The sequence below is a fragment of the Schistocerca americana genome, chromosome 1 (assembly GCF_021461395.2).
Source record: "Schistocerca americana isolate TAMUIC-IGC-003095 chromosome 1, iqSchAmer2.1, whole genome shotgun sequence".
NCBI classification, from domain to species: Eukaryota; Metazoa; Arthropoda; class Insecta; order Orthoptera; family Acrididae; genus Schistocerca; species Schistocerca americana.
In genome coordinates, this window is record NC_060119.1 from 691,326,289 (window position 1) to 691,350,774 (window position 24,486).

At 42.0% G+C, this 24,486-nt stretch overlaps 1 protein-coding gene across 1 annotated transcript in view; it reads left to right on the forward strand.

The window, feature by feature from the left end:
- LOC124609321 (dnaJ homolog subfamily B member 12) overlaps positions 1-24,486 on the forward strand; it is a 144,706-nt gene that overhangs the window by 18,187 nt on the left and 102,033 nt on the right. Inside the window, exon 3 of the mRNA XM_047140063.1 lies at positions 17,787-17,864. Coding sequence (XP_046996019.1) covers positions 17,787-17,864 — 78 coding nt within the window. The remainder of the gene's footprint in view (positions 1-17,786; positions 17,865-24,486) is intronic.

The window sequence follows — 24,486 nt, forward strand, 5'->3', positions numbered from 1 at the left end:
TGTCGTTCGTCTCCTGCACCACACCCCATCCCCACGTCCTTCGCGCTGGAACATACTGAAAGCTGACTGGGGACTTTACTCCTCCCTGGCGACCTTTCCGGACCACGATTTTCCCAGTTGTGACAGTCAGGTCGAATACCTCACGGCTGTTATTATCCATGCTGCCGAACGTTCCATACCTCGTACTACTTCTTCTTCACGTCGCGTTTCCGTCCCCTGGTGGAACGAGGCTTGTCGGGACGCTATCCGTGCTCGACGACGTGCTTTACGCACCTTTCGCCGCCATCCTACGTTGGCGAATTGTATTGAATACAAACGACTCCGAGCGCAATGCCGTAGAGTCATCAAAGACAGCAAAAAAGCTTGCTGGGCCTCTTTCACGAGCTCCTTTACCAGTTTTACTCCCTCTTCCGTTGTTTGGGGTAGCCTGCGCCGGCTGTCGGGCATTAAGGCCCACTCCTCAGTACCTGGCCTGACCTCAGGTAATGAGGTCCTTGTTGATCCTGTGGCTGTCTCCAACGCCTTTGGCCGCTTTTTCGCGGAGGTTTCAAGCTCCGCCCATTACCATCCTGCCTTCCTTCCCAGGAAAGAGGCAGACGAGGCTCGGCGACCTTCCTTCCACTCGCTGAATCTGGAAACTTACAATGCCCCCTTTACTATGCGGGAACTCGAACGTGCGCTTGCACTGTCCCGGTCCTCTGCTCCGGGGCCGGATGCCATTCACGTTCAGATGCTGGCACACCTTTCTCCGGCGGGCAAAAGCTTCCTTCTTCGTACCTACAATCGCGTCTGGACCGAAGGTCAGGTCCCCATGCGTTGGCGTGACGCCGTTGTTGTTCCTATACCCAAACCTGGGAAGGATAGACACCTTCCTTCTAGTTACCGCCCCATTTCTCTTACAAGCTGTGTCTGTAAGGTGATGGAGCGCATGGTTAATGCTCGGTTAGTTTGGATTCTTGAATCTCGACGACTACTTACTAATGTCCAATGCGGCTTTCGTCGCCGCCGCTCCGCTGTTGACCACCTTGTGACCTTGTCGACATTCATCATGAACAACTTTTTGCGAAGGCGCCAAACGGTAGCCGTGTTCTTCGACTTGGAGAAGGCTTATGATACCTGTTGGAGAGGAGGTATCCTCCGCACTATGCACAAGTGGGGCCTACGCGGTCGTCTGCCCCTTTTTATTGATTCCTTTTTAACGGATCGAAAGTTTAGGGTACGTGTGGGTTCCGTATTGTCCGACGTCTTCCTCCAGGAGAACGGAGTGCCTCAGGGCTCCGTCTTGAGCGTAGCCCTTTTTGCCATCGCGATCAATCCGATTATGGATTGCATTCCACCTAATGTCTCAGGCTCTCTCTTTGTCGATGACTTCGCGATCTACTGCAGTGCCCAGAGAACATGCCTCCTGGAGCGCTGCCTCCAGCGTTGTCTAGACAGCCTCTACTCATGGAGCGTGGCAAATGGCTTCCGGTTCTCTGAAGAGAAGACGGTTTGTATCAACTTTTGGCGATATAAAGCGTTCCTTCCGCCATCCTTACATCTCGGTCCCGTTGTTCTCCCATTCGTGGACACAACTAAGTTTCTAGGGCTCACGTTGGACCGGAAACTGTGTTGGTCTCCACATGTCTCTTATTTGGCGGCCCGTTGTACACGTTCCCTTAATGTCCTCAGAGTTCTTAGCGGTTCATCTTGGGGAGCGGATCGCACTGTCCTGCTTCGCTTGTATCGGTCCATAGTCCGATCGAAGCTGGATTATGGGAGCTTCGTCTACTCGTCCGCTCGGCCATCCCTCTTACGCCGGCTCAACTCCATCCACCATCGGGGGATACGTCTTGCGACCGGAGCCTTCTACACTAGTCCTGTCGAGAGTCTTTACGCTGAAGCTGCCGAGTTACCATTGACCTACCGGCGCGACATACTGCTGTGTCGGTATGCCTGCCGGCTGTTGTCTATGCCCGAACACCCCTCTTACAAGTCCTTCTTCGCAGATTCTCTCGACCGTCAGTACGGGTTGTATGTGTCTGCCCTGCTGCCCCCCGGCGTCCGCTTCCGTCGCCTGCTTCGACAATTGGATTTTGCCCTCCCTACCACCTTCAGAGAGGGTGAGAGCCCGACACCACCTTGGCTCCAGGCTCCGGTTCGTATTTATCTCGACCTCAGCTCACTCCCGAAGGAGGGTACTCCGGCTGCAGTGTATTGCTCACGGTTTGTCGAACTTCGTGCTCGACTTGCTGGTCACACCTTTATTTACACCGATGGCTCCAAAACTGACGATGGTGTCGGCTGTGCCTTTGTCGTCGGGACCGCCACCTTTAAATACCGGCTCCTTGACCAATGTTCCAGCTTTACGGTCGAGCTTTTTGCTCTCCATCAGGCCATTCAGTATGCCCGCCGCCACCGCCATTCATCGTATGTACTCTGCACTGACTCACTCAGTGCTCTCCAGAGCCTTGGGGCTCCCTATCCGATCCATCCCTTGATTCAACGAATACAGCAGTCCCTCCATTCTTTCGCTGATAATGGCGGCTCTGTCAGCTTTCTGTGGGTCCCCGGACATGTAGGAGTGCCTGGGAATGAGGCTGCGGATGCTGCAGCCAAGGCTGCAGTCCTCCAGCCTCGGCCAGCCTCCCATTGTGTCCCGTCATCTGACGTTTGTGGGGATGTATGTAAGAGGCTTGTGTCCTTGTGGTGGGATGCTTGGTCATCCCTCCAAGGAAACAAGCTCCAGGCAGTAAAACCGCTCCCAACTGCTTGGACAACTTCCTCCCGACCATCTCGGCGCGAGGAGGTCCTTCTGACCAGGTTGCGGATTGGGCATTGCCGGTTTAGCCACCGCTACCTGCTCTCTGGTGACCCAGCCCCGCAGTGCCCTTGTGGTCAGGCATTAACGGTGCGCCATGTTTTATTGTCGTGTCCCCGTTTTAGTCAATTTCGTGTTGTCCTGTCCCTGCCATCTACCTTACCGGATGTTTTAGCTGATGACGCTCGAGCAGCTGCTCGTCTTCTGCGTTTTATAACTTTAACTGGCTTGACCAAAGACATTTAACCTTTTTACTTATTTCATCTGCATCTTTGTCAGGTCCTTTTGATGTGCCCCCATCCCCTTGAGTTTTAGCAGGTTCCTTGTGCTCTAACACCAGTGACTGGGCGCTAATGACCTCAGCAGTTGAGCGCCCTTAAACCCTACCCAAAAAAAAAAAAAAAAAAAAAAAAAAAAAAAAAAAAAAAAAAAGAATACCAACATGAAAAACAAAAACACTATGAACTTATGCACAAACCCATTGTCTTCACCTGTATGTGTTGTGCATTTTCTTTTGGGAAATCTCTCGGATTACCTGTTCTCAGTATTGGGACATTGTCACAGCTTGTCTCAGCTTTATTCTATATTACTTGAAAATTCTGCTATTGACTCCCTAATAATGAGGATAAAGGGACTAATAATCAAATTTGAGTCCTTTAGGAACCATATTGATCATCATTTATCCAGGCTCACTAGGAAGGCAAGGCAAGCAGTTAGATGTGGTGTTACAGTATTTGTTGAATTGAGTTGTTATAGTATTTGTTGCTTAGTAGCGACTATCACTGGTGAGTTTGCTGACCTTTAGTCTTAGTAATTCCAATAAGTTTTTGGGCCTGTCAAGTATCTTTGACAAATCTTTTGTGATATCAGGGACTATGGTCCAACTTTTATAAAGATATCATTAATACACTATCAAAAATTTTAATAAAAATGTCAGTTCTTTTAAAGTGTAATTCTGGTGTTTTGTACATTTTTCGTTGCTGGATTGGCCACTTAAAATGTTCCCATCTGGATTTGTTATGCTTAAAAATGTTGACCAGGCATGGCATATTGTGGTTACAACCTAACAATGAGACTATTTGGCAGAGGCCATACTTTTCTTACTGACATTCATAAATATCTAAGGTAAAATGTTACTGATTTGGCAGTGAAAAACTTCATTTTGGTGAGTGAAAATGCATGTAGTGTTCTTTAGGTCAGAAAACCCTGTTTAACATTTGTCCAGTGAACTTGTTCGTATTCTGGAGTTCAATTTCAGAAATCCTGAAAAATATCCATTTATGGCTGCTGTAACAACATTGGAATGAAAATGGTTTCCAGCCACAAATTTCTTTAGATATGCTAGTGTGGATGTGGGATAACACCGTACTTCGTGAAAAGGGGATATGTTCCAACAAATCATGATTAAAATACCGTTTTCAAGATGTGATTCTTAATGATTTCCTTTACCATTAAAGTTGCTATGACATGTTGGGAACCCATGTTTAGTCACAGTGACAGATTGGTAGACAAAATCAGTTGGATTATTTATAAAGTGGTGCAGAATGTAGCTCTAAGAAATCATTTATGAACTTACTTTTTTTGAATAAATAGAATACATATCTTGCAAGGTGGTATCTGAGTTAATTCTAAGTGTAACTTCTGTTGTACTCTTTTCTGATGTTACTGTGGAACAGCTGTTTCATAAATATCTTGTTTCAGATGGAGTGATAAATAAAGTTGCAATAGCATGGAGAGTTTTGGTTTACATGTCTAGATTTTGTTGTCATTGAGTATAGGGTTGCAGGTCACAGAATATTATGTAAATAAATTATGAAATTCATTGATATGAAAACACTGGAATAATTTCAAGCAGCTAAAATTATATTCCTAGGTTGACTTCATTATTCTTCTCAGCTGTTTGCATTGTCTGAAAATGCCCAGAACATCTTGATATAATTTTGAGGGAGCACTGCTCATAATACGACATACTAGTTTCTTGGATTTAACTTTTCTCTTTAGTCTTCAATTTTTGTCAGTGGTATAGACCGAACTCGGATGGAGTAAGTTCTCATGACCTCAGCAAGGGAAGTGTCCAGGCGTCTCAGAGTATACCAAAGCGATGTTGTTTGGACATGGAGGAGATACAAAGAGACAGGAACTATCGAGGACATGCCTCGCTGAGTTTGCCCAAGGGCTACTACTGCAGTGGATGGCTGCTACGTACAGATTATGTCTTGGAGGAACCCTGACAGCAACGCCACCGTATTGAGTAATTCATTTTGTGCAGCTACAGGACGTCGTGTTAAGACTCAACTGTGTGCAATAGGCTGCATGGTCTGCAACTTCACTTCCAACGTCCATACATCTTTACAACCACGACACCAAGCAGTGCAGTGCAGATGGGCCCAACAACATGCCAAATGGACCGCTCAGTATTGGCATCACATTCTCTTCACTGATGAGTGTTGAATATGCCTTCAACCAGGCAATCATCAGACGTGTTTGGAGGCAACCTAGTCAGGCTGAATTCCTTAGACACACCATCCAGCAAGTGCAGCAAGGTGGAGGTTCCCTGCCTGTTTTGGGGTGACATTATGTGGGGCCGACGTATGCCGCTGGTGGTCATGGAAGGCACTGTAACGGCTGTACGATACGTGAACACCCTCCTCAGACTGATAGAGCAACCATATCAGCAGCATATTGGCAAGGCATTCGTCTTCATGGACGACAATTTTCGCCCCCATTGTGCATGTCTCGTGAATAACTTCCTTCAGGATAATGACATTGTTTGACTAGAATGGCAAGCTTGTTCTTCAGGCATGAACCCTATCAAACATGCCTGGGCTAGATTCAAAAAGGCTGTTTATGGGTGATGTGACCCACCAACCACTCTGAGGGATCTACACTGAATTGCCGTTGAGTGGGACAATCTTGACCAACAGTACCTTGATGAACTTGTGGATAGTATGCCACGACGAATGGAGACAGGCATCAATGAAAGAGGGTGAGCTACTGGGTATTGAAGGTACCGGTGTGTACAGGAATCTGGACCACTACCTCTGAAGGTCTCCGTATGGTGGTACAACATGCAATGTGTGGTTTTCATTAGCAATAGAAAGGGCAGAAATGATATTTATGTTGATCTCTATTGCAATTTTGTGTACGGGTTCCGGAACTCTCAGAACCGAGGTGATGCAGAACTTTTTTTGGTGTGTGTACAACACTTAGAACTGAACTACAAACGCCAACATATATCCAGAATAGAACTGAACTCTTTGCTCGAGAGTGCTGCTATTTATACACACACTGAATATTTCAGAATGCTTCTGTTTACATGAGCATGACATATTTCAGAATATACAGACATTACAAACATGAGATATTTCTAGAAGCTTTCAGAAACAACAGACACTAAATAACAAATAATTTTTGTTGGCCAGTTTGAACTAGTGACCTGCAGCAAACCAGCCAGTGATGCTAACCACTACACTGTGCTGCGTACATCAGAGCTCGTGGCAGGGTCCACCATTCCCCCTGAATGGCCCTGTGTTGGTTTATTTGGTATTCATCTGACATTGTAATTTGTGCGAGAAGGTGTGTAAAGGGTTCAAAGTAGCCACTTCGTGTGTTATGCTGCATGCTATATGTTAAATTTTCAAGAAATGTGCTTGTGAGAGTAAAGTAGTCTGCTGGAACTTGTGGATTTCAGTATGGTTGCAAAGTTTGTTTGCTAATAGGTATACTGGTAAAAAAAAAAGGCAAGAAAATTCCACAGGATAGAAACTAAAATCTGAGACACCCCAAGCACCTGTAGCTAACTGATGGATTGCACATAGAGAACATAACAGCACAGACCAGCACAACATGCTACAATCTCCTACTATGGTGATATTGATTTAAGAGTTTCCTCAGACTGTTGCAAGTGTTGGGGGTCAGGAAGAGGAAAAGTGTGCAGCAGTTAAGAGGGATAAGATGTGTGGTACAAGGAAGGAGTTAGAGGATAATGGGAGGTGTGAATAAGGGAAAACGGGTGGCCCGCAAAGGGCGTAATAATGTGAACTCAAAAGCTGCTGTTCATGAACGAGACATAAAGTAAAAGATTGGGTTTGAGAAGAGTGGTGTGGGAATTGATATAGGAGGAAAAGTTGAGGAAGGTAGTGTGAATAAACAATATGCCAGATGAACATTTCTCACATTCATAGTTATGAGGTGATGGTGCTGAGGACTCAAATGGCTTGGATACTGAAGCATCTCTTAAAATAATTGGTGTTCTGCTCTGCAGAATGGTTTGTAGAGTTTGCCATAGTTTTGTAGTGGCTATTCTTGTATGTAGATAGCTGTTCGTTTCACACTTTCATTGCTGCCCAGCTGGTGTAGAATACATCTGCATAATATGTGGCCATGTGGTCCAACCATCTACAGGATAGAAATTGAATGGAAGTGGACTGTGATGGTTGGTGGTGGTGGTGGTGGTGGTGGTGGTGGTCATCCTCAGAGAAATTGTCCGTGTGGTGTGTTACTTGGAGAGAGATTTCCTTAGTGATTGTCTAACATGTTGCATGAATTGAGCTTGGGGGGGGGGGGGGGGGGCGAAGAAAACTACTATTATACAGTCTCAAATTTGGAAAACGACTTTTAAAACAAAGTTGGACATAAGAATAAGGAAGAGTTTTTCATTTTGCAAAGAAAGAAAGAAATAAAACTTGACATGAAATCTCCCATTTGCTTTTCATTGTACAAGGTGCATTCAAGTTCTAAGGCCTCTGATTTTTTTTCTAATTAACTACTCACCCGAAATCGATGAAACTGGCGTTACTTCTCGATGTAATCGCCCTGCAGACGTACACATTTTTCACAACGATGACGCCATGATTCCATGGCAGCAGCGAAGGCTTCTTTAGGAGTCTTTTTTGACCACCGGAAAATTGCTGAGGCAATAGCAGCATGGCTGGTGAACGTGCGGCCACGGAGAGTGTCTTTCATTGTTGGAAAAAGCCAAAAGTCACTAGGAGCCAGGCCAGTTGAGTAGGCAGCATGAGGAATCACTTCAAAGTTGTTATCACGAAGAAACTGTTGCGTAACGTTAGCTCGATGTGCGGGTGCGTTGTCTTAGTGAAACAGCACACGCGCAGCCCTTCCCGGACGTTTCTGTTGCAGTGCAGGAAGGAATTTGTTCTTCAAAACATTTTTGTAGGATGCACCTGTTACCGTAGTGCCCTTTGGAATGCAATGGGTAAGTATTACGCCCTCGCTGTCCCAGAACATGGACACCATCATTTTTTCAGCACTGGCAGTTACCCGAAATTTTTTTGGTGGCGGTGAATCTGTGTGCTTCCATTGAGCTGACTGGCGCTTTGTTTCTGGATTGAAAAATGGCATCCACGTCTCATCCATAGGTCACAACCGATGAAAAGAAAGTCCCATTCATGCTGTCGTTGCGCGTCAACATTGCTTGGCAACATGCCACACGGGCAGCCATGTGGTCGTCCGTCAGCATTCGTGGCACCCACCTGGATGACACTTCGCATTTTCAGGTCGTCATGCAGGATTGTGTGCACAGAACCCACAGAAATGCCAACTCTGGAGGCGATCTGTTCAACAGTCATTCGGCGATCCCCCAAAACAATTCTCTCCACTTTCTCGATCATGTCGCCAGACCGGCTTGTGCGAGCCCGAGGTTGTTTCGGTTTGTTGTCACACGATGTTCTGCCTTCATTAAACTGTCGCACCCACGAACGCACTTTCAACACATCCATAACTCCATCACCACATGTCTCCTTCAACTGTCGATGAATTTCAATTGGTTTCACACCACGCAAATTCAGAAAACGAATGATTGCACGCTGTTCAAGTAAGGAAAACGTCGCCATTTTAAGTATTTAAAACAGTTCTCATTCTCTCCGCTGGCGGTAAAATTACATCTGCCGTACGGTGTTGCCATCTCTGGGACGTATTGACAATGAACGCGGCCTCATTTTAAAACAATGCGAATGTTTCTATCTCTTTCCAGTCTGGAGAAAAAATATCGGAGGCCTTAGAACTTGAATGCACCTCGTAACTGAAGGTTGTTTGATCTGTCACGTTTCATTTCTTGTGAAATCAGTGTTTAGCTAATGCTAACTTTGATTTGCTGATGATGATAGAGCTGTTTTTACCTTTAAAGTATGTGTGCATGTACATGCTAATGGGTAAGTGAATGTTTAACTTACAGACGTCCTAAATAGTGTAGCAGTTACGTTACTTGAAACTTTTCACTTAGCAGTTCTAGCTTTTAGGTGAGGATGACAGCAACTTTAAACAGTTGGAGACAGATAATTATCACAGGAAAATTCTAGAGATTATGCTAAATGTATGGAATAGTGCCAGATATATCAGAAGTTGACGAGCAGCCAATCACAACCATAAGGAGAACATACACATCTACTTACATACTTCACAGACCACCTTTCCTACTCGCATTTAGAATAAGAGAAAATTGACTGTTTGTATGCCTCTGCACCGGTCCTGATTTCTCTTGTTTTATCTTCATAGTCCTTATGCGATATGTATGTTGATGGCAGTAGAATTGTTCTGCAGCTGCTTCAAATGTCAGATCTCTAAATTTTCTCACGAGTGTTTTGTGAAAGGAATGTCTTCTTCCCTCTAGGAATTCACAGACTGCAGTGGGGCACTGTATCAAATGATTTTTGGAAACCTAGGAATACAGAATCTATCTGTTGCCCTTCATCCGTAGTTCACAGTAGATCATGTGGGGAAAAAGGCAATCTGAGTTTCACACGATCAGTACTTTCTAAAGGCGTGCTGATTCGTGAACCTAAGCTTTTCGGTCTCTAGCAAATTTTTTATATTCGAACACAGTCTGTGTTCTAGAATTCTGTGGCAAATCAATGTTAAGAATATTGGTCTGTAATTTTGTGGGTCCATTCTTTTACCCTTCTTATGTACAGAAGTCACTTTTCCAGTTGCTTGGGACTTTGTACTGAGTGAGAGATTTGCGATAAATGCAAGCTGAGTAAGGGGCTGAAGTCTTGGAGTACTCTCAGGAAAACCAAATTGGAATTCTATCTGGAGCTGATGATTTATTTTTTTAAACTCTTTCTGGTGCTTATCTATACTAGGGATGCTTGTTATTATTTCCATCCTAAGGGAGTTTGTGCGATGGTCAAACTGCTATTAGATTAGATTGACTTTCATTCCAATTGATCCATAGTGAGGAGGTCCTCCAGGATGTGGAACATGTCAGAAAAACAATAATACATGACAAATATTTACAACTGGAACAAATAAGCTCATGTACCTTCCACAGTTCCCAAGTGGCTGATCGTCATTTTTTTTAATGAATACTATATGAAAGAATCATTTTACAAACACTAATGCACTGAATTTAAAACGAAAAGGTTTTTTTTATTTATGAGGTGATAAACATGCAATAGAACTGCTAGAATACTTATTTACACACATTACTGCACTGAAATTGTGCAGAAGTGTGTGTGTGTGTGTGTGTGTGTGTGTGTGTGTGTGTGTGTGTGTGTGTGTAAAAGTAAAAATCTGTTGGTTCTACTGAGAAATTCATCAATGGAGTAGAAGGAGTTGGCCACCAATAAATCCTTTAGGCTTCTCTTAAATGGAATTTCATTGGTTATTAAGCTTTTTATGGCTGCTGGCAAGTTATTGAAAATGTGTGTTCCTGAATAATGCACACCTTGTTGTACAAGACTAAGTGACTTTAAATCCTTGTGAAGATTATTCTTATTTCTAGTATTTATTCCATGAATTGAGCTGTTGGTTTGAAAAAGTGATATATTTTTAATGACAAATTTCATTAAGGAATAAATAAACTCCTGGAAATGGAAAAAAGAACACATTGACACCGGTGTGTCAGACCCACCATACTTGCTCCGGACACTGCGAGAGGGCTGTACAAGCAATGATCACACGCACGGCACAGCGGACACACCAGGAACCGCGGTGTTGGCCGTCGAATGGCGCTAGCTGCGCAGCATTTGTGCACCGCCGCCGTCAGTGTCAGCCAGTTTGCCGTGGCATACGGAGCTCCATCGCAGTCTTTAACACTGGTAGCATGCCGCGACAGCGTGGACGTGAACCGTATGTGCAGTTGACGGACTTTGAGCGAGGGCGTATAGTGGGCATGCGGGAGGCCGGGTGGACGTACCGCCGAATTGCTCAACACGTGGGGCGTGAGGTCTCCACAGTACATCGATGTTGTCGCCAGTGGTCGGCGGAAGGTGCACGTGCCCGTCAACCTGGGACCAGACCGCAGCGACGCACGGATGCACGCCAAGACCGTAGGATCCTACGCAGTGCCGTAGGGGACCGCACCGCCACTTCCCAGCAAATTAGGGACACTGTTGCTCCTGGGGTATCGGCGAGGACCATTCGCAACCGTCTCCATGAAGCTGGGTTACGGTCCCGCACACCGTTAGGCCGTCTTCCGCTCACGCCCCAACATCGTGCAGCCCGCCTCCAGTGGTGTCGCGACAGGCGTGAATGGAGGGACGAATGGAGACGTGTCGTCTTCAGCGATGAGAGTCGCTTCTGCCTTGGTGCCAATGATGGTCGTATGCGTGTTTGGCGCCGTGCAGGTGAGCGCCACAATCAGGACTGCATACGACCGAGGCACACAGGGCCAACACCCGGCATCATGGTGTGGGGAGCGATCTCCTACCCTGGCCGTACACCACTGGTGATCGTCGAGGGGACACTGAATAGTGCACGGTACATCCAAACCGTCATCGAACCCATCGTTCTACCATTCCTAGACCGGCAAGGGAACTTGCTGTTCCAACAGGACAATGCACATCCGCATGTATCCCGTGCCACCCAACGTGCTCTAGAAGGTGTAAGTCAACTACCCTGGCCAGCAAGATCTCCGGATCTGTCCCCCATTGAGCATGTTTGGGACTGGATGAAGCGTCGTCTCACGCGGTCTGCACGTCCAGCACGAACGCTGGTCCAACTGAGGCGCCAGGTGGAAATGGCATGGCAAGCCGTTCCACAGGACTACATCCAGCATCTCTACGATCGTCTCCATGGGAGAATAGCAGCCTGCATTGCTGCGAAAGGTGGATATACACTGTACTAGTGCCGACATTGTGCATGCCCTGTTGCCTGTGTCTATGTGCCTGTGGTTCTGTCAGTGTGATCATGTGATGTATCTGACCCCAGGAATGTGTCAGTAAAGTTTCCCCTTCCTGGGACAATGAATTCACGGTGTTCTTATTTCAATTTCCAGGAGTGTATATTGGGAAGCAGAAGTTAGTATCGCTAGTTCCCTAAACAGGCTTCTGCAGGATGTTCTTGAGTTCACACCACATATAACTCTTACTGCATGTTTTTGTGCCTGGAAAACTTTAGCTTGGTTTGATGAATTACCCCAAAAAATAATCCCATATGACATTATGGAATGAAAGTAAGTGTAATATGCCAGCTTTTTCATTTTTATATCTCATTTGTCTGACACAATTCGCATTGCAAATAGAAATTTGCTAAGACGCTTCAGCAGTTCTGTGGTGTGCTCCTCCCAGTTGAATTTATTATCAAGCTGTAATCCCAAGAACTTAACACTGTCCACTTCTTCTATCTGCTTGTCATTGTATTTTAGGCATATACTCATGGGACACTCCTTACGAGTTCTGAACTGAATGTAGTGTGTTTTTTCAAAGTTTAGTGACAAAGAATTGTATAGGAACCAGTGATTAATGTCAACAAATATTTTATTAGCCGATCTTTTTAAGACTACACTTGAGTTGCTATTTTTTGCAATGTTTGTATCATTGGCAAACAAAACGAACTTTGCCTCTGGTAATGTTACTGATGAAAGGTCATTCGTATACACAAGAAAAAGTAAGGGCCCTAAAATGGAACCTTGTGGGAACCCACATGTAATTAGTTCCCAGTTGGATGATGCCTGATAGCATAATACATGTCTCTTTCCTAATAAGACCCTTTGTTTCCTGCCAGAGATATAAGATTTGAACCATTTTGCAGCATTTCCTGTTACACTACAATTTTGTAATTTACTTGAATGGATATTGTGATTTACACACTCAAATGCCTTTGACAGATGACAAAATATACCAGTTGCTTGCAGTTTTTTCTCTAATGAATTAAGCACATTTTCACTGTAAGTGTAGATAGCCTTCTCAATATGAGAACCCTTTACAAATCCGAACTGCAACTTTGAAAGTATGTTATTTGAGATAAGATGGTTATAAAGCTGATTGTACATTACTTTTTCTAAAAATTTTGAGAATTCTGGCAAAAGTGAAATTGGACAGAAATTTGATGCTATTTCTTTATCTCCTTTCTTAAACAGTGGCTTATCTTCAGCATATTTCAGTCATTTAGGAAATATTCCACTGATTAACGAACTGGTTACACAGATAGCTTAATATGTTACTTAACTGAGAATTACATTCCTTAATTAACTTCGTTGATATTTCATCACACCTACTAGATGTTTTTGATTTTAAAGATTTCATGATGGACATTATTTCTGCTGGGGTAGTGAGGGTAAACTTCATATTATGGAAGTTACTTGAAATGTCTGGTCTGAGGTATTCCATAGCAGCAGCTACAGAACCTGAAAACCCCATCTTTTAAATAACAGTTATAAAATGTTTGTTGAAAAGTTCTGCAACACTATACACTTGTCACCAATGTATCATTTACTCTTAATGCTATTTGTCCCTCTTCATGTCTGGTTCTACCAGTCTCCTCCTTCACTATGTCCCATATTGTCTTTATTTTGTTATCTGATAGGACTATCTTTTCCTTGTAATATATTTGCTTTGATGTTCGTATTACAGTCTTTAATATTTTGCAGTATTTCTTGTAATGTGCTATAGCATCAACACCAGAACTGTTTCGGATTGACAGATACAGTTTTCTTTTTGTTTTACAAGATACCCCTATTCCTTGAGTAATCCATGGCTTCTTTGTAGACTTTACTCTAACCTTGGTTAATTTTGGGGGAAAACAGTGTTCAAATAAGGTAAGCACTTTATTAGCAAAAGTATTATATTTTTCATTCATGCCATGAGTACTGTAAACATCAGTCCAGTTAATGTCTCTGAGAAGTGTCCTAAAATAATCAATTTTTGGCTTATTGATTACCCTCTTGAGCTCAGAGTTAACAGATTTTATATACTGTTCAGTATTAACATTTAACAGAAGTAACTGCATGTCATGGTCTGAGAGGTCGTTGACTGTTGGTTTTGTAATATAATTTTGTTCATTGGACTTTTCTATGAAGATATTATCAATGGCTGTTTGTGAGCAATTGGCTACCCTAGTGGGGAACTTAACAGTGGGAATTAAGTTGAATGATAGTGTTACTAACTCAAATACGTTCTTATTGGGAGAGTCTTTAGGAAATCTACATTGAAATCACTAGCAACCCCTATTTCTTTGTTTTTGGTTGTTAAATGGACCAGTACAGCTTCAAGGTGGTTTATGAACAGATTAAAGTTACCTGCAGGTGCTTGAATACACTTAATATTATGAAGGATTTTTTGTGAAATTCTTATTCTGTTGCACATGCTTCCATATGATGTTCTAAGCAAAATTTATGAATGTATATGTTCTTAAATTTATGACAGTTCCTGATGAATGTGGCAACTCCTCCTTTCTCCATTTCTGCTCTACAAAAGTGAGATGCTGAACTAAACCCTGTAACACACAAAAGTTCTATACCAGTGGTCACATGATCGTCAGAGAGGCAGATTATGTCAGCTGGGTTTGAGGACTCTAATTAATCTATGCAGATAATTAATTCATTAATTTTATTTCTCAGCCCTCAAATATTTTGATGCAATAAAGATAGCTGACACTTAATATTGACCGAGTTAAAATTGGGTAGAGTTAAAATATCTGCTGGTTGTTGAAAATTCTTAACCAATAGCTGTTTATGCTGATGTAATAAGCTAGAATTATGTTTTTTGGTTTCTTTCTCAAACTGAAGGTTTGTCTCAGTCCTAAATTTTCTTAAAATTTGGTTTCTTCCTGTCCTTTCTACCCTAAAAAGGGTCTTTTCTGAACCCTATAACCACTGGTATTTTATCCCTGATGACAGTGCCTCCACCCTTCAACTTTCCTGTTGTTTTCCCAGCCAGTTTACCCTTTCCTTTCCTGTTGAGGTGAAGGCCATGCCTAGTATAATCCCACCTATTGAGAGAATCAACAGGAACCACACCAATGTGTGACCCTGCACCCGACATAAGCAGCCGTTCCAACTCCTGATTAACTCTCGTGACAGAAGAGTTCAAATGAGGTCGGTCATGGTGCCCAAGAACAAAGTCAACACTAGTATGCTTCGATGCCCATGCATTCTTTGCCGGATCACACTCTGTACTGTACCCAGGGTCTTTGTTAGTACTATTACCTGACCCACTCTCTGTAACCACAGTGCCTTGCCTAGTGAAATCTTTGCAAAGTGGTCCTAAATCCTCTGTCACCTGCTCCAGACCAGCACTAGGTTTAAAAAAAATTGGTGACCTAGTATTCTAATCCTAGTTCATCCTGCAAAAGTTGGCCAACATCTCTTCCATGGGAACTACCTGACAACAACACTTTCTTTCTCTTTTTACCATATGACTAGTCATTCTGCGTGAATCATTTCTAAAATTTGGTCTTACCTTTTTAAATTACCACACTAGACTGGTCGAATGACTGGATAGAAGACTTTGATCCACTTGGTGATTTTACGTAGGACCAGAATTTTCTCAGGTTCTGGGCAAGATCTTTTGTTGAGGTACGATGGTGGACGTTATGGTATGCGTCATACATTGATCTTTTTACACGTGCACGGATTTGTGCTACCTTTTGACTATTGTAATTTGTGTGTTCTTTTTTGAACAGTGTGTGCAACAGTCTCTGCTACCTCAGCGTTCTCCAGATTTTGTTATTAAACCATGGTGGATCTTTTCTTTCCGTACTCAGCACGTACTTCTCCAGAGTATGATTTACAAACACTTTAAACCTTCCCCATAAGTCCTCTACATTTGTTACATTGGAACAAAATGTCCCTTCATTGTCTGAGTGGAATGCTAGCAACTGCTTATCTGCTCTTTCTAGCAAAAATGTGCTCCTAATCTTCTTTATGGATTTATTAACTTTAGTAACCATTGTTGCTATGATAATGAACTCTAATCCTTGTCTCTGTACTGACACTGTCGATAAGGTCAGGTCTGTTGGTAGCTACAAGGTCTTTTATATTTCCATTGTTTGTAGGCTTTTGAACTGTATGCTCAAGAAAGTTTTCGGAAAACATGTTCGGTACTATTTCACAAGACTTGTCTATCCATACCTCCTACAATGACTACATAGACATCTCAGTCATACTCCATGGTTTAATTATTTCCAACTAAATTGCATGCTCAAGGTATTTCCACACTACTGAGCATGAACTTTCTTTGAGTGATTCTTAAACTGTTACAGTGGAAGCAGATGGGCGGTGAAAATAGCCAGCAATGGTGAAAATATCCAACAATAAACTTGAGGCAAGTAAAACTGTCTTTTCTTGCTGCAACTGTAATTTATTTTTCCCAGATGAAATTCGCCTTCCTCTTACTCTAACGCATCTCAGTGGGATCTAGAACGATACAGTTTTGTTATTTTTGGATTATCACACAGTTCATGCCACATTTTTTATGTAAATAAATACTTACTTACAGTTTGTTGGCATCTGCATTTCCTCTCATTTAGTTAGAGGTCGTACTAGCACTTTATTTCAGTATCCTGACCAGATGAGAGGAAACACAGATGCCAACAAACTTTAAGTAAGTACCTATTTACACAAAAAATGTGATGTGAACTGTTTGATAATCTAAAAATAACAAAACTGTAGCATCCTAGATCCCACTGAAGATATGTTAGATTGAGAAAACGGCAAACACATCTGGGAAAAACAAATTAGTTGCAGTAAGAAACAGTGGTTTTATTTACAAAACAAATAGTTCTGTGTTTGCTGCAGAGGATGGTCATGCAAACAAACTTGTTGATGCAAGTACTCTGGTACTGCGCAGCTGCTTCCTTTGTGTAGTGCACCTTTAACCCATAAAGGGGAGTCCTACAATTCTCATCAAATAGGAGCTATATGAAAGGAGTAAACATTCTGATACTTGAATGATAGTCGTTAAACTTTTTCTGCATTATTCATGAAATATAGTATGTCTGAATTGCATTTCTTAATGGATTAGTCTCACACATGTTAATGTTGTGGGTGTCTTATAGCCTTCCCTTATTTTTGCTAGGGGAAGATGGTTGTAGCGGTGAGAGTGATATGTTGTGAATGTCTGATCGGATGTAATGCATTTGTGTGCTATTGATGTCTAACTGTTGAAAATAAAGTGATTTTGAGTAGCTAATGAAGGACTCGTAGTTTTCTTGGAAAGAAAGTTTGAAGAAAGTGAAGTGTGTAAAATGTTCACACAATTTTTTAAACAGTGGAAAATCCAGAGTGGAATAATGACAATATTATGAAAGGGAAATGTTGAGTTGCAGGTACACACAATAAAAAGACTGCTAAATAAGTAAGCTTTCGACCAAAAAGCCTTCTTCCAAAGTAGACAGCGCACACCAACATGCACGGGTGGGAGCGCGCATGCGCTCTCTCTCTCTCTCTCTCTCTCTCTCTCTCTCTCTCTCTCTCTCTCTCCCTCTCTCCCCCCTCTCTCCCCCCCCTCTGCAAACTTCTGGGTGCATTAGAAGATCTTTTACTCAGTTTTAATCTGGTGGGTATTTTGAAAGTGCGTTACTTACCTATTACTGTGGTGCCTAATGTTAAGCTAATGAAATCACTGGGCTATAAATTAATCTGTCCTGGAGTTCACAGCTGAGCAGAACTACACATTTGAGGAGTGTTATTTAATTTGTTCTCTATTTGAAAACAAAATTGTTGTGATGTTGTTAAAGTGAATCTTTCTAGTTGCATTGCACATTATCTTAGTTTCTTAATGCTGTTCTCTTTGTTGTTTCTGCACAGATTTATTACAGCAGATCAATGCGACACCATCAAATTCCCATGAACAAGAAGAAGCTCCCAGAAAACGCAAGAATACAGGTAATTATGAGCTTTCATTTCTTATTTTATAAATTATATGTTAACTGATTGATGGTGAATTCATCTTGTGGAGTAGGCCACATGAATCAAAAGGTGTTTTTGCCAATTTTGATTCATGTAAGGATCATTTTTAGGCCTGAAGGACTGCTACTGTGGAAAACAGTTTGCCGGTTGGTATTGTATTAATTGACAACCCGCTTTTTACAGTGGCTGCCCTTTGTAGCTGCCATTCGTGTTTGAAGATTATCCAGATGAGAATCAAATGTGGTAAAAAATTTAAAAAATGTAATCAAGACAGGGTGCTCTTTTAAAAGCACATCAGTGTCCTGGTGATCTCTCAACGTTGTCACAAATGAGATCATCTGATGAAATTAAGGTAGAGAAGCTGATACCTCAGTTGTATTAATTACTATTCATGTTATAGTTTGACTTCAAAATATGCCTTTAGGAGACAGTCGTCTTTAAAACTACACAAGGCAGTGTTTTACAGTGACTGAACATGTGCACCATGAACCTTTGAATTAACAACTTTTAAACACTTCACAGGATTTCAAGAAATGATATCTCAGATGATAGCATTGCACTATAGGTATCCATCCCTGACAGCTGTGTATGTGTATTTATTTTAACTCTTGATTTATTACATTTTTATATCTTTTCATTGTGCAAATGCCTGTCAGAAAATTGCAGTCTCCACAACAACGCAGCAAATGAATGCAGCATAAATATCATGTATCTTGTCATACTTGTGTATTTATTTAATGACTACATTACTATTTTTGCCAGATATTTCTTTAACTACTGAGGTTGTGGTAGACTGGAAAGATAAGGCACAGGAGATTTATTTTTGTACAAGGTTGGGAAGATAATTACAGTCTGTGAAGGTGCCAGGGAAACCTTCGGTATATTTCGAGAGGGACTGCTCGTCACTGGAGATGCGATGACCATGGGCAGCTAGGCTGTATGGATGGGACTTCTTGGTGTGGAACGGGTGGCAGCTGTCAAAGTGGAGGTATTTCATGTGGTTAGTAGGTTTGATACGGGCAGAGATACTGATGCAGCCATCTTTCAGGAGGAGGTCAACACTGTTGGATTGATTAGGGCCAGGTGAAGCAAATAGGGGAGAAGCTGTTGAGGTTCTGGAGGAATGTGAATAGGGTGTCCTCATCCTCGATTCAGATCTCAAAGATGTGATAAATGAATCTGGACCAGGTGAGGGGTTTAGGATTCTGGGTGTTCAGGAAGGATTCCTGTAGATGGCCCATGAATAGGTTTGCATAGAATGGAGCCGTGTGGGTGCTCATAGCCATACCCCGGCATTACCTACAAGGTAATGCCTTCAAAAGAGAAGTAATTGTGGGTGAGGATATACTTGGTCATGGTGACTAGGAAGGTGGTTGGTTTCTAATTCATCGGGCGATGGGAAAGGCAGTGATTAACGGCGGTAAGGCAATGGGCATTAGAGATGTTAGTGTAAAGGGAGGTGGCATCAATAGGGACGAGTAGTGCACCATTTGGTAAAGGGACAGGAACTGTGGATAGTCGGTGGAGGTAATGGTTGGTATTTTTATATATAATGGAAGGTTCTGGGTAATAGGCTGAAGGCACTGGTCTACGAGGGCAAAGATTCTCTCAGTAGGCACAAGTAACCAGCACAGCATCTGTAGTGTTGAGCTGTCCCTCTCAAAATATGCCGAGATTCTCACTAAGGCCTTAACAGATTGTTATTATCCTCACAAGCTCGTACAAAAACAAATCTCCCACACATTATCTTTCCAGTCTCCCACAACCACCCAAAGTCTCACCATCCGGTCACAGAGGTGCAGTCCTCTCGTAACTCAGTACCATCCAGGACTGGAGCAACTGTATTACATTCTCCGCCAGTGTTTCATGTACCTCATGTGCCCTGAGATGAGGAATGTCCTGCCTACTATCCTTACCACCCCTCTCACAACGGTATTCCGCCCTCCACCGAACCTACACAATGTCCTCGTCCATCCCTACACAACCCCTACTCCCAACCCCTACCCTCACGGTTAATATACCTGTAATAGACCTGGATGCAAGACCTGTCCCATACATCCTCCCACCACCACCTACTCCAGTTCAGTCACAAACATCACCTGTCCCATAAAAGGCAGGGCTGCCTGTGAGACAGCAGGGCTACCTGTCATGTAATCTTCAAGCTAAGCTGCAATCATTCTGCTGCATTCTATGTGGGTATGACAACCAACAAGCTGTTGGCCATCAACAAATTGTGGCCAAGAAACAAGTGGACCAACCTGTTGCTGAGCACACTGCCCAACACAACATACTCCATTTCAATGATTGCTTCTCAGCCTGTGCCGTATGGACCCTTCCCACCAACACCAGCTTTTCTACGTTGCACAGATGGGAACTCTCCCTGCAATATATCTTACGTTCCCGTATCCCTCCTGGCCTCAAACTGCGTTAGTCATTTTTCTCACTCATCCAGCCCCTTCCCTGTTCCCATTCCAGCATTACACAGCCCTCATTCCACCAATGCACACAGTCTTTTTACTTCTCTCCTTTTCCGCAACACTCTCCCCTCTCCCCTGCCCTCTGTGTACCTTCCAACTGCACATAGCTGCCCTACCCTCTCTCCACCTCATGGTTGTACTTCACTGTAACCCATCCCTACCACACTATCCCTCCCCCTCCCACCCCCAGCATCCTCCTTACCCCCACCCAGTTGCCACTCTGCTGCTGTTGCTCGCTGTGTGGCTTTAGTGCCAGAGGCTGTGTGTGTGTGTGTGTGTGTGTGTGTGTGTGTGTGTGTGTGTGTGTGTAAAGCTGGTATTGTGACAGTCTTTTTATTGTGCCTATCTGTGTCTCAGCATCTCCGCTACGTGGTAAGTAGCAACTTTTATTTTCACAATATTGTTACAAACCTTTATTTATATTTATTGTTCATGGTCTGATGTGAGTTAGACTGAATGTTTATAACATTTATTTATTTAAATATTGTTATACTATATTAGTTTAGTGCAGGAAGTGGTCAGGTTGAGTCAAATCTTGTGGTGAGGATGACCTTCAGTGAATGGAAAAGCAGGCGGCAGCAAATGCCACTGGAATCAGGTGGAGATAACTTTTTCTTTTCAAGTCGTCCATTCAGGTGAGCCTTATACATTAGTTCTTGAAGAATGCAGACCTGCTGGTGATATAGTGCACTTATTCAATCGTATGGGTGATTGATTCTGGGCAGCAAATGGATGCTACAATACTCTATAGACAGATACCTAGTTGGCATCCAAGTCAGTTGGTAAAGATTCTAACAAAAAATAACCAGAGTAAAAGAAAAGTACTCACAAAACCTATGTGAGTACAAGATGACACACTGTGTGTCTTTAATAAACCACAGTTCAGTGTACTGTAAACTGATCTCATGAACACTTGAATTAGTTAAGATTGTTGACAGAAGAAAGAAAATTGTTAATATGCTCAGAAGGTACATTTTAAACATTCAACTGTTTTTTATTCAGAGGATAAATTAAAGTGTTTTCCTTTTAGTGATGTAGTATTTTTTGATAACGATTGCAGTTACCTTCCAGTTTTGAACTGCTGGTTCTTCATTTAATGTCCAGAATAATGTTGCAGTTCCTCTTATCAAGGACTTCTTCTCCACTTCAGCTGTACCTGTGTTGGAGATCATAAAACTCTTATATATTTTAACTTCCTATCAATTAATAGACAGAGATCCATATTAAATCTGATTACATTGCTCCTTAAGATACAAAAATATAACACTTCATAAGATCTGAATTCGTACATAAATGACATTACGTGCACTGTAACAACATCCGTATTTAACAGTTCAGTTCCAATCTGATAGACAGGATCCGAAATCCTCTCAAAGTTATCGAAGGTGTGCCTTGCTTCTCCAAGCTGGGACATGTCTGCGTGGAGTCAGTATCCCATCAGCAGGTGCCAGAAAGCAAACTGCCATCACCCATCTTACCACCTTGAAGATGCCATCCACAAAGTCAAATGCACAAAAGTTTAATGTGGTGTCAGTGTTAGCCTTTACCTCTTATTCTCATCCTTTTTAGCAGACACACTCCCTTCAAACTATATTTGCAATGGCAGTAAGTCTATAAGCCTTCAATTTCTCAAACTATTAGTTTGTGCGCCTGATATGCAAAAACAGAAGGTCCTTATTTTTCCATTTAGTCTGAAAGAAATCCTGCACCATCATCTTTGACTTCAAAAATCTTTTGAAAACCAAAACATAGAGACCTAAAACATGCCACAGGATTAACTTCCAAGTGACTCTTTAGTTTTAAACCAGAAAGGTTTTGAATGTCTTCTAAAATTATTACTGCTTGCAGATAAGTCATCTTTCTAGCACATGCTATCCTTTAAAAATGTTACCATCCTTGAAGTTTTCATATTGCACATTGCTGATTATTGTTTCTTGGGCTGTGTCAAAGAGACATCAAACTATCATAAGCAATCTCGTCAATTAAAGAGTACCCATCTTGTGCATTTAGAGTAAAATGGACTGCTTCCAGGCTTGCTGTTAATACAAGAACCCACTTATAAGTTCTACATATAGCCAGTCAGCATTTAAATACTGACCATACATCCCAGATAGATATACTTATAGAATATCTTCTGTGGAAGATTATTAGTTTATATGTACATAATAATGTTTTCTTTCTTTTGAAATTAAACCTAGATAATGCCACCTAACACCAAATGTTGCAGATTGAGAGTTAGTATTTCTACATACTGGTACATATTGGCAAATAGGCATATGAGTGTTTTATACGATTGTGTAATCTAGGATATAGCTGTGAGGATTATTTGATAAGACTGGTAAATTTCTGTGAGGTGGTGGTGGGGAAAAGGGGGGGGGTACTTAAATGATATCGTTTATACGTATGATTCGTGTAGTCATACCGTGTCAGGCAGTTAACTGCTGATAACCATCTGGAGTAGTCATTGTAGCTACTAATGTGGAATATAGAAACAGTTTTGTGCTATTGTAAAGTTGTTTCATTTGAAGTGCTGGACTGCTGCACAGCTTAAAACTTGAGTGAATGGAGCTTGTGGGGACAGAGTAACAGCTCTGGAAACAATTTATTTTTCAATTTAACAGGGCAAAGTGGCTATAGAAATACTGAACACCAAAAACTCTGTGACAGACCAACAATCTACTTTCTGTATAATACAGCATGGCATTTGATGTTAAGAAGTGGTCCCTATCTTGCACACAGACAGCTCTTGAAGGACAGGCTGTTCCTGAAACAAACAGGCACTCGTATTTACATGAAACAGAGATGATACATGAAGGTAACAATGGCTTAAATTGTTTTATATAATTGAAACAAGAATTGTCTTCCTGTGAGCCGAACCGTGTTATTTGCTATCTAGTGTTGCTACATATGCAGCCAAAATACCAAATAAGTTACAGTTGTTGGTGATAGAGTTTATTGGTTTTAACTCCATGATGGATTTTACCACAGTTTACTCTAGAAGTTTCAATTAAGATTCAGTATAGTTCGGTTATATCTTGTTAACAAAGCATTCAATTTCTATTTGTTGTCTTCATTCTTTCATACGAATGTTTGCATCTTGTTGCCAAATGCGATAAAAGTTGGGGACTTTGTGCTCGTGTATTAGGTTGTTCCACTGTTTGAAAGGTATTGAATAGCATATTACCAACCCTTCTGGTGGATCATTATGGTCTTTAGTAATCAAGTGAAATATGTCTGGCACCATTAAAACAGCAAGGTAATAAATTTAAGCAAAAATCATAACTGCTGTTGTGTTCTAATTAGAAACATCCAAGTACATCCTGTTACACATATTTAGAACAATGGAAAAGAAAGAAAGATGTTAAAACAATACAAAAATTGGTAAGCGATGCATGGGGCTTAGACACCATTACCGTACAAGTAAACTTACAGACAGACTGTTTGGCTTAGTTAGTAGAAAATATTTGCCATGCTGTTATAGACCTAGACAAAGACATGTTTTTCTTTGCTAGGAAGGATACATGTTGTTGTCAATTTTAATTGTTTACAGTACAGAATCCTCCATTTAGCACTGGACCTCAGTGAGTATATAAGTAGTTGGAATATTTTGCTCCTTATGCTTTCGGACCTCAGTAAAAACACTGCAGAATGGCAAAGCACTTTTAAAGGAATGCTATTTATTTTTCAGTTGCAGAAATGATGAGCTAGTTTGAAAAACTTATTGTCATAATGGGCATACAATCAGCTGCTTGAGTTCAAATGTGCTTTCACCTTTTCATTGTTCCCAAACCTTAAACATCTAAGGTTTGGATCCAGTAATGTGGTCAGTGCCATGTTTTACACTATACACTGCTGTTTATCAACAGGGTCGCAAGACAGATTATCATGAAAACAATATGCCGCATGCAGTGCTTTAATCATGTGAATCACCCTAATTATGAAAGTTTGTCCAAGACATCATTTCAGCTATCAGCAGTTGGAAAGGTGAAATGGAGAGAAAATGTGGTACCAACTTCCAGTCAGTAGCATTCAGTGTTTTCACAGTGTTTTGGAAAGGTTCGCTGGGAACAGTGATACTCTTTCTATAGTCATAAATAAAAGAAAACATTATGAAAGTGTTG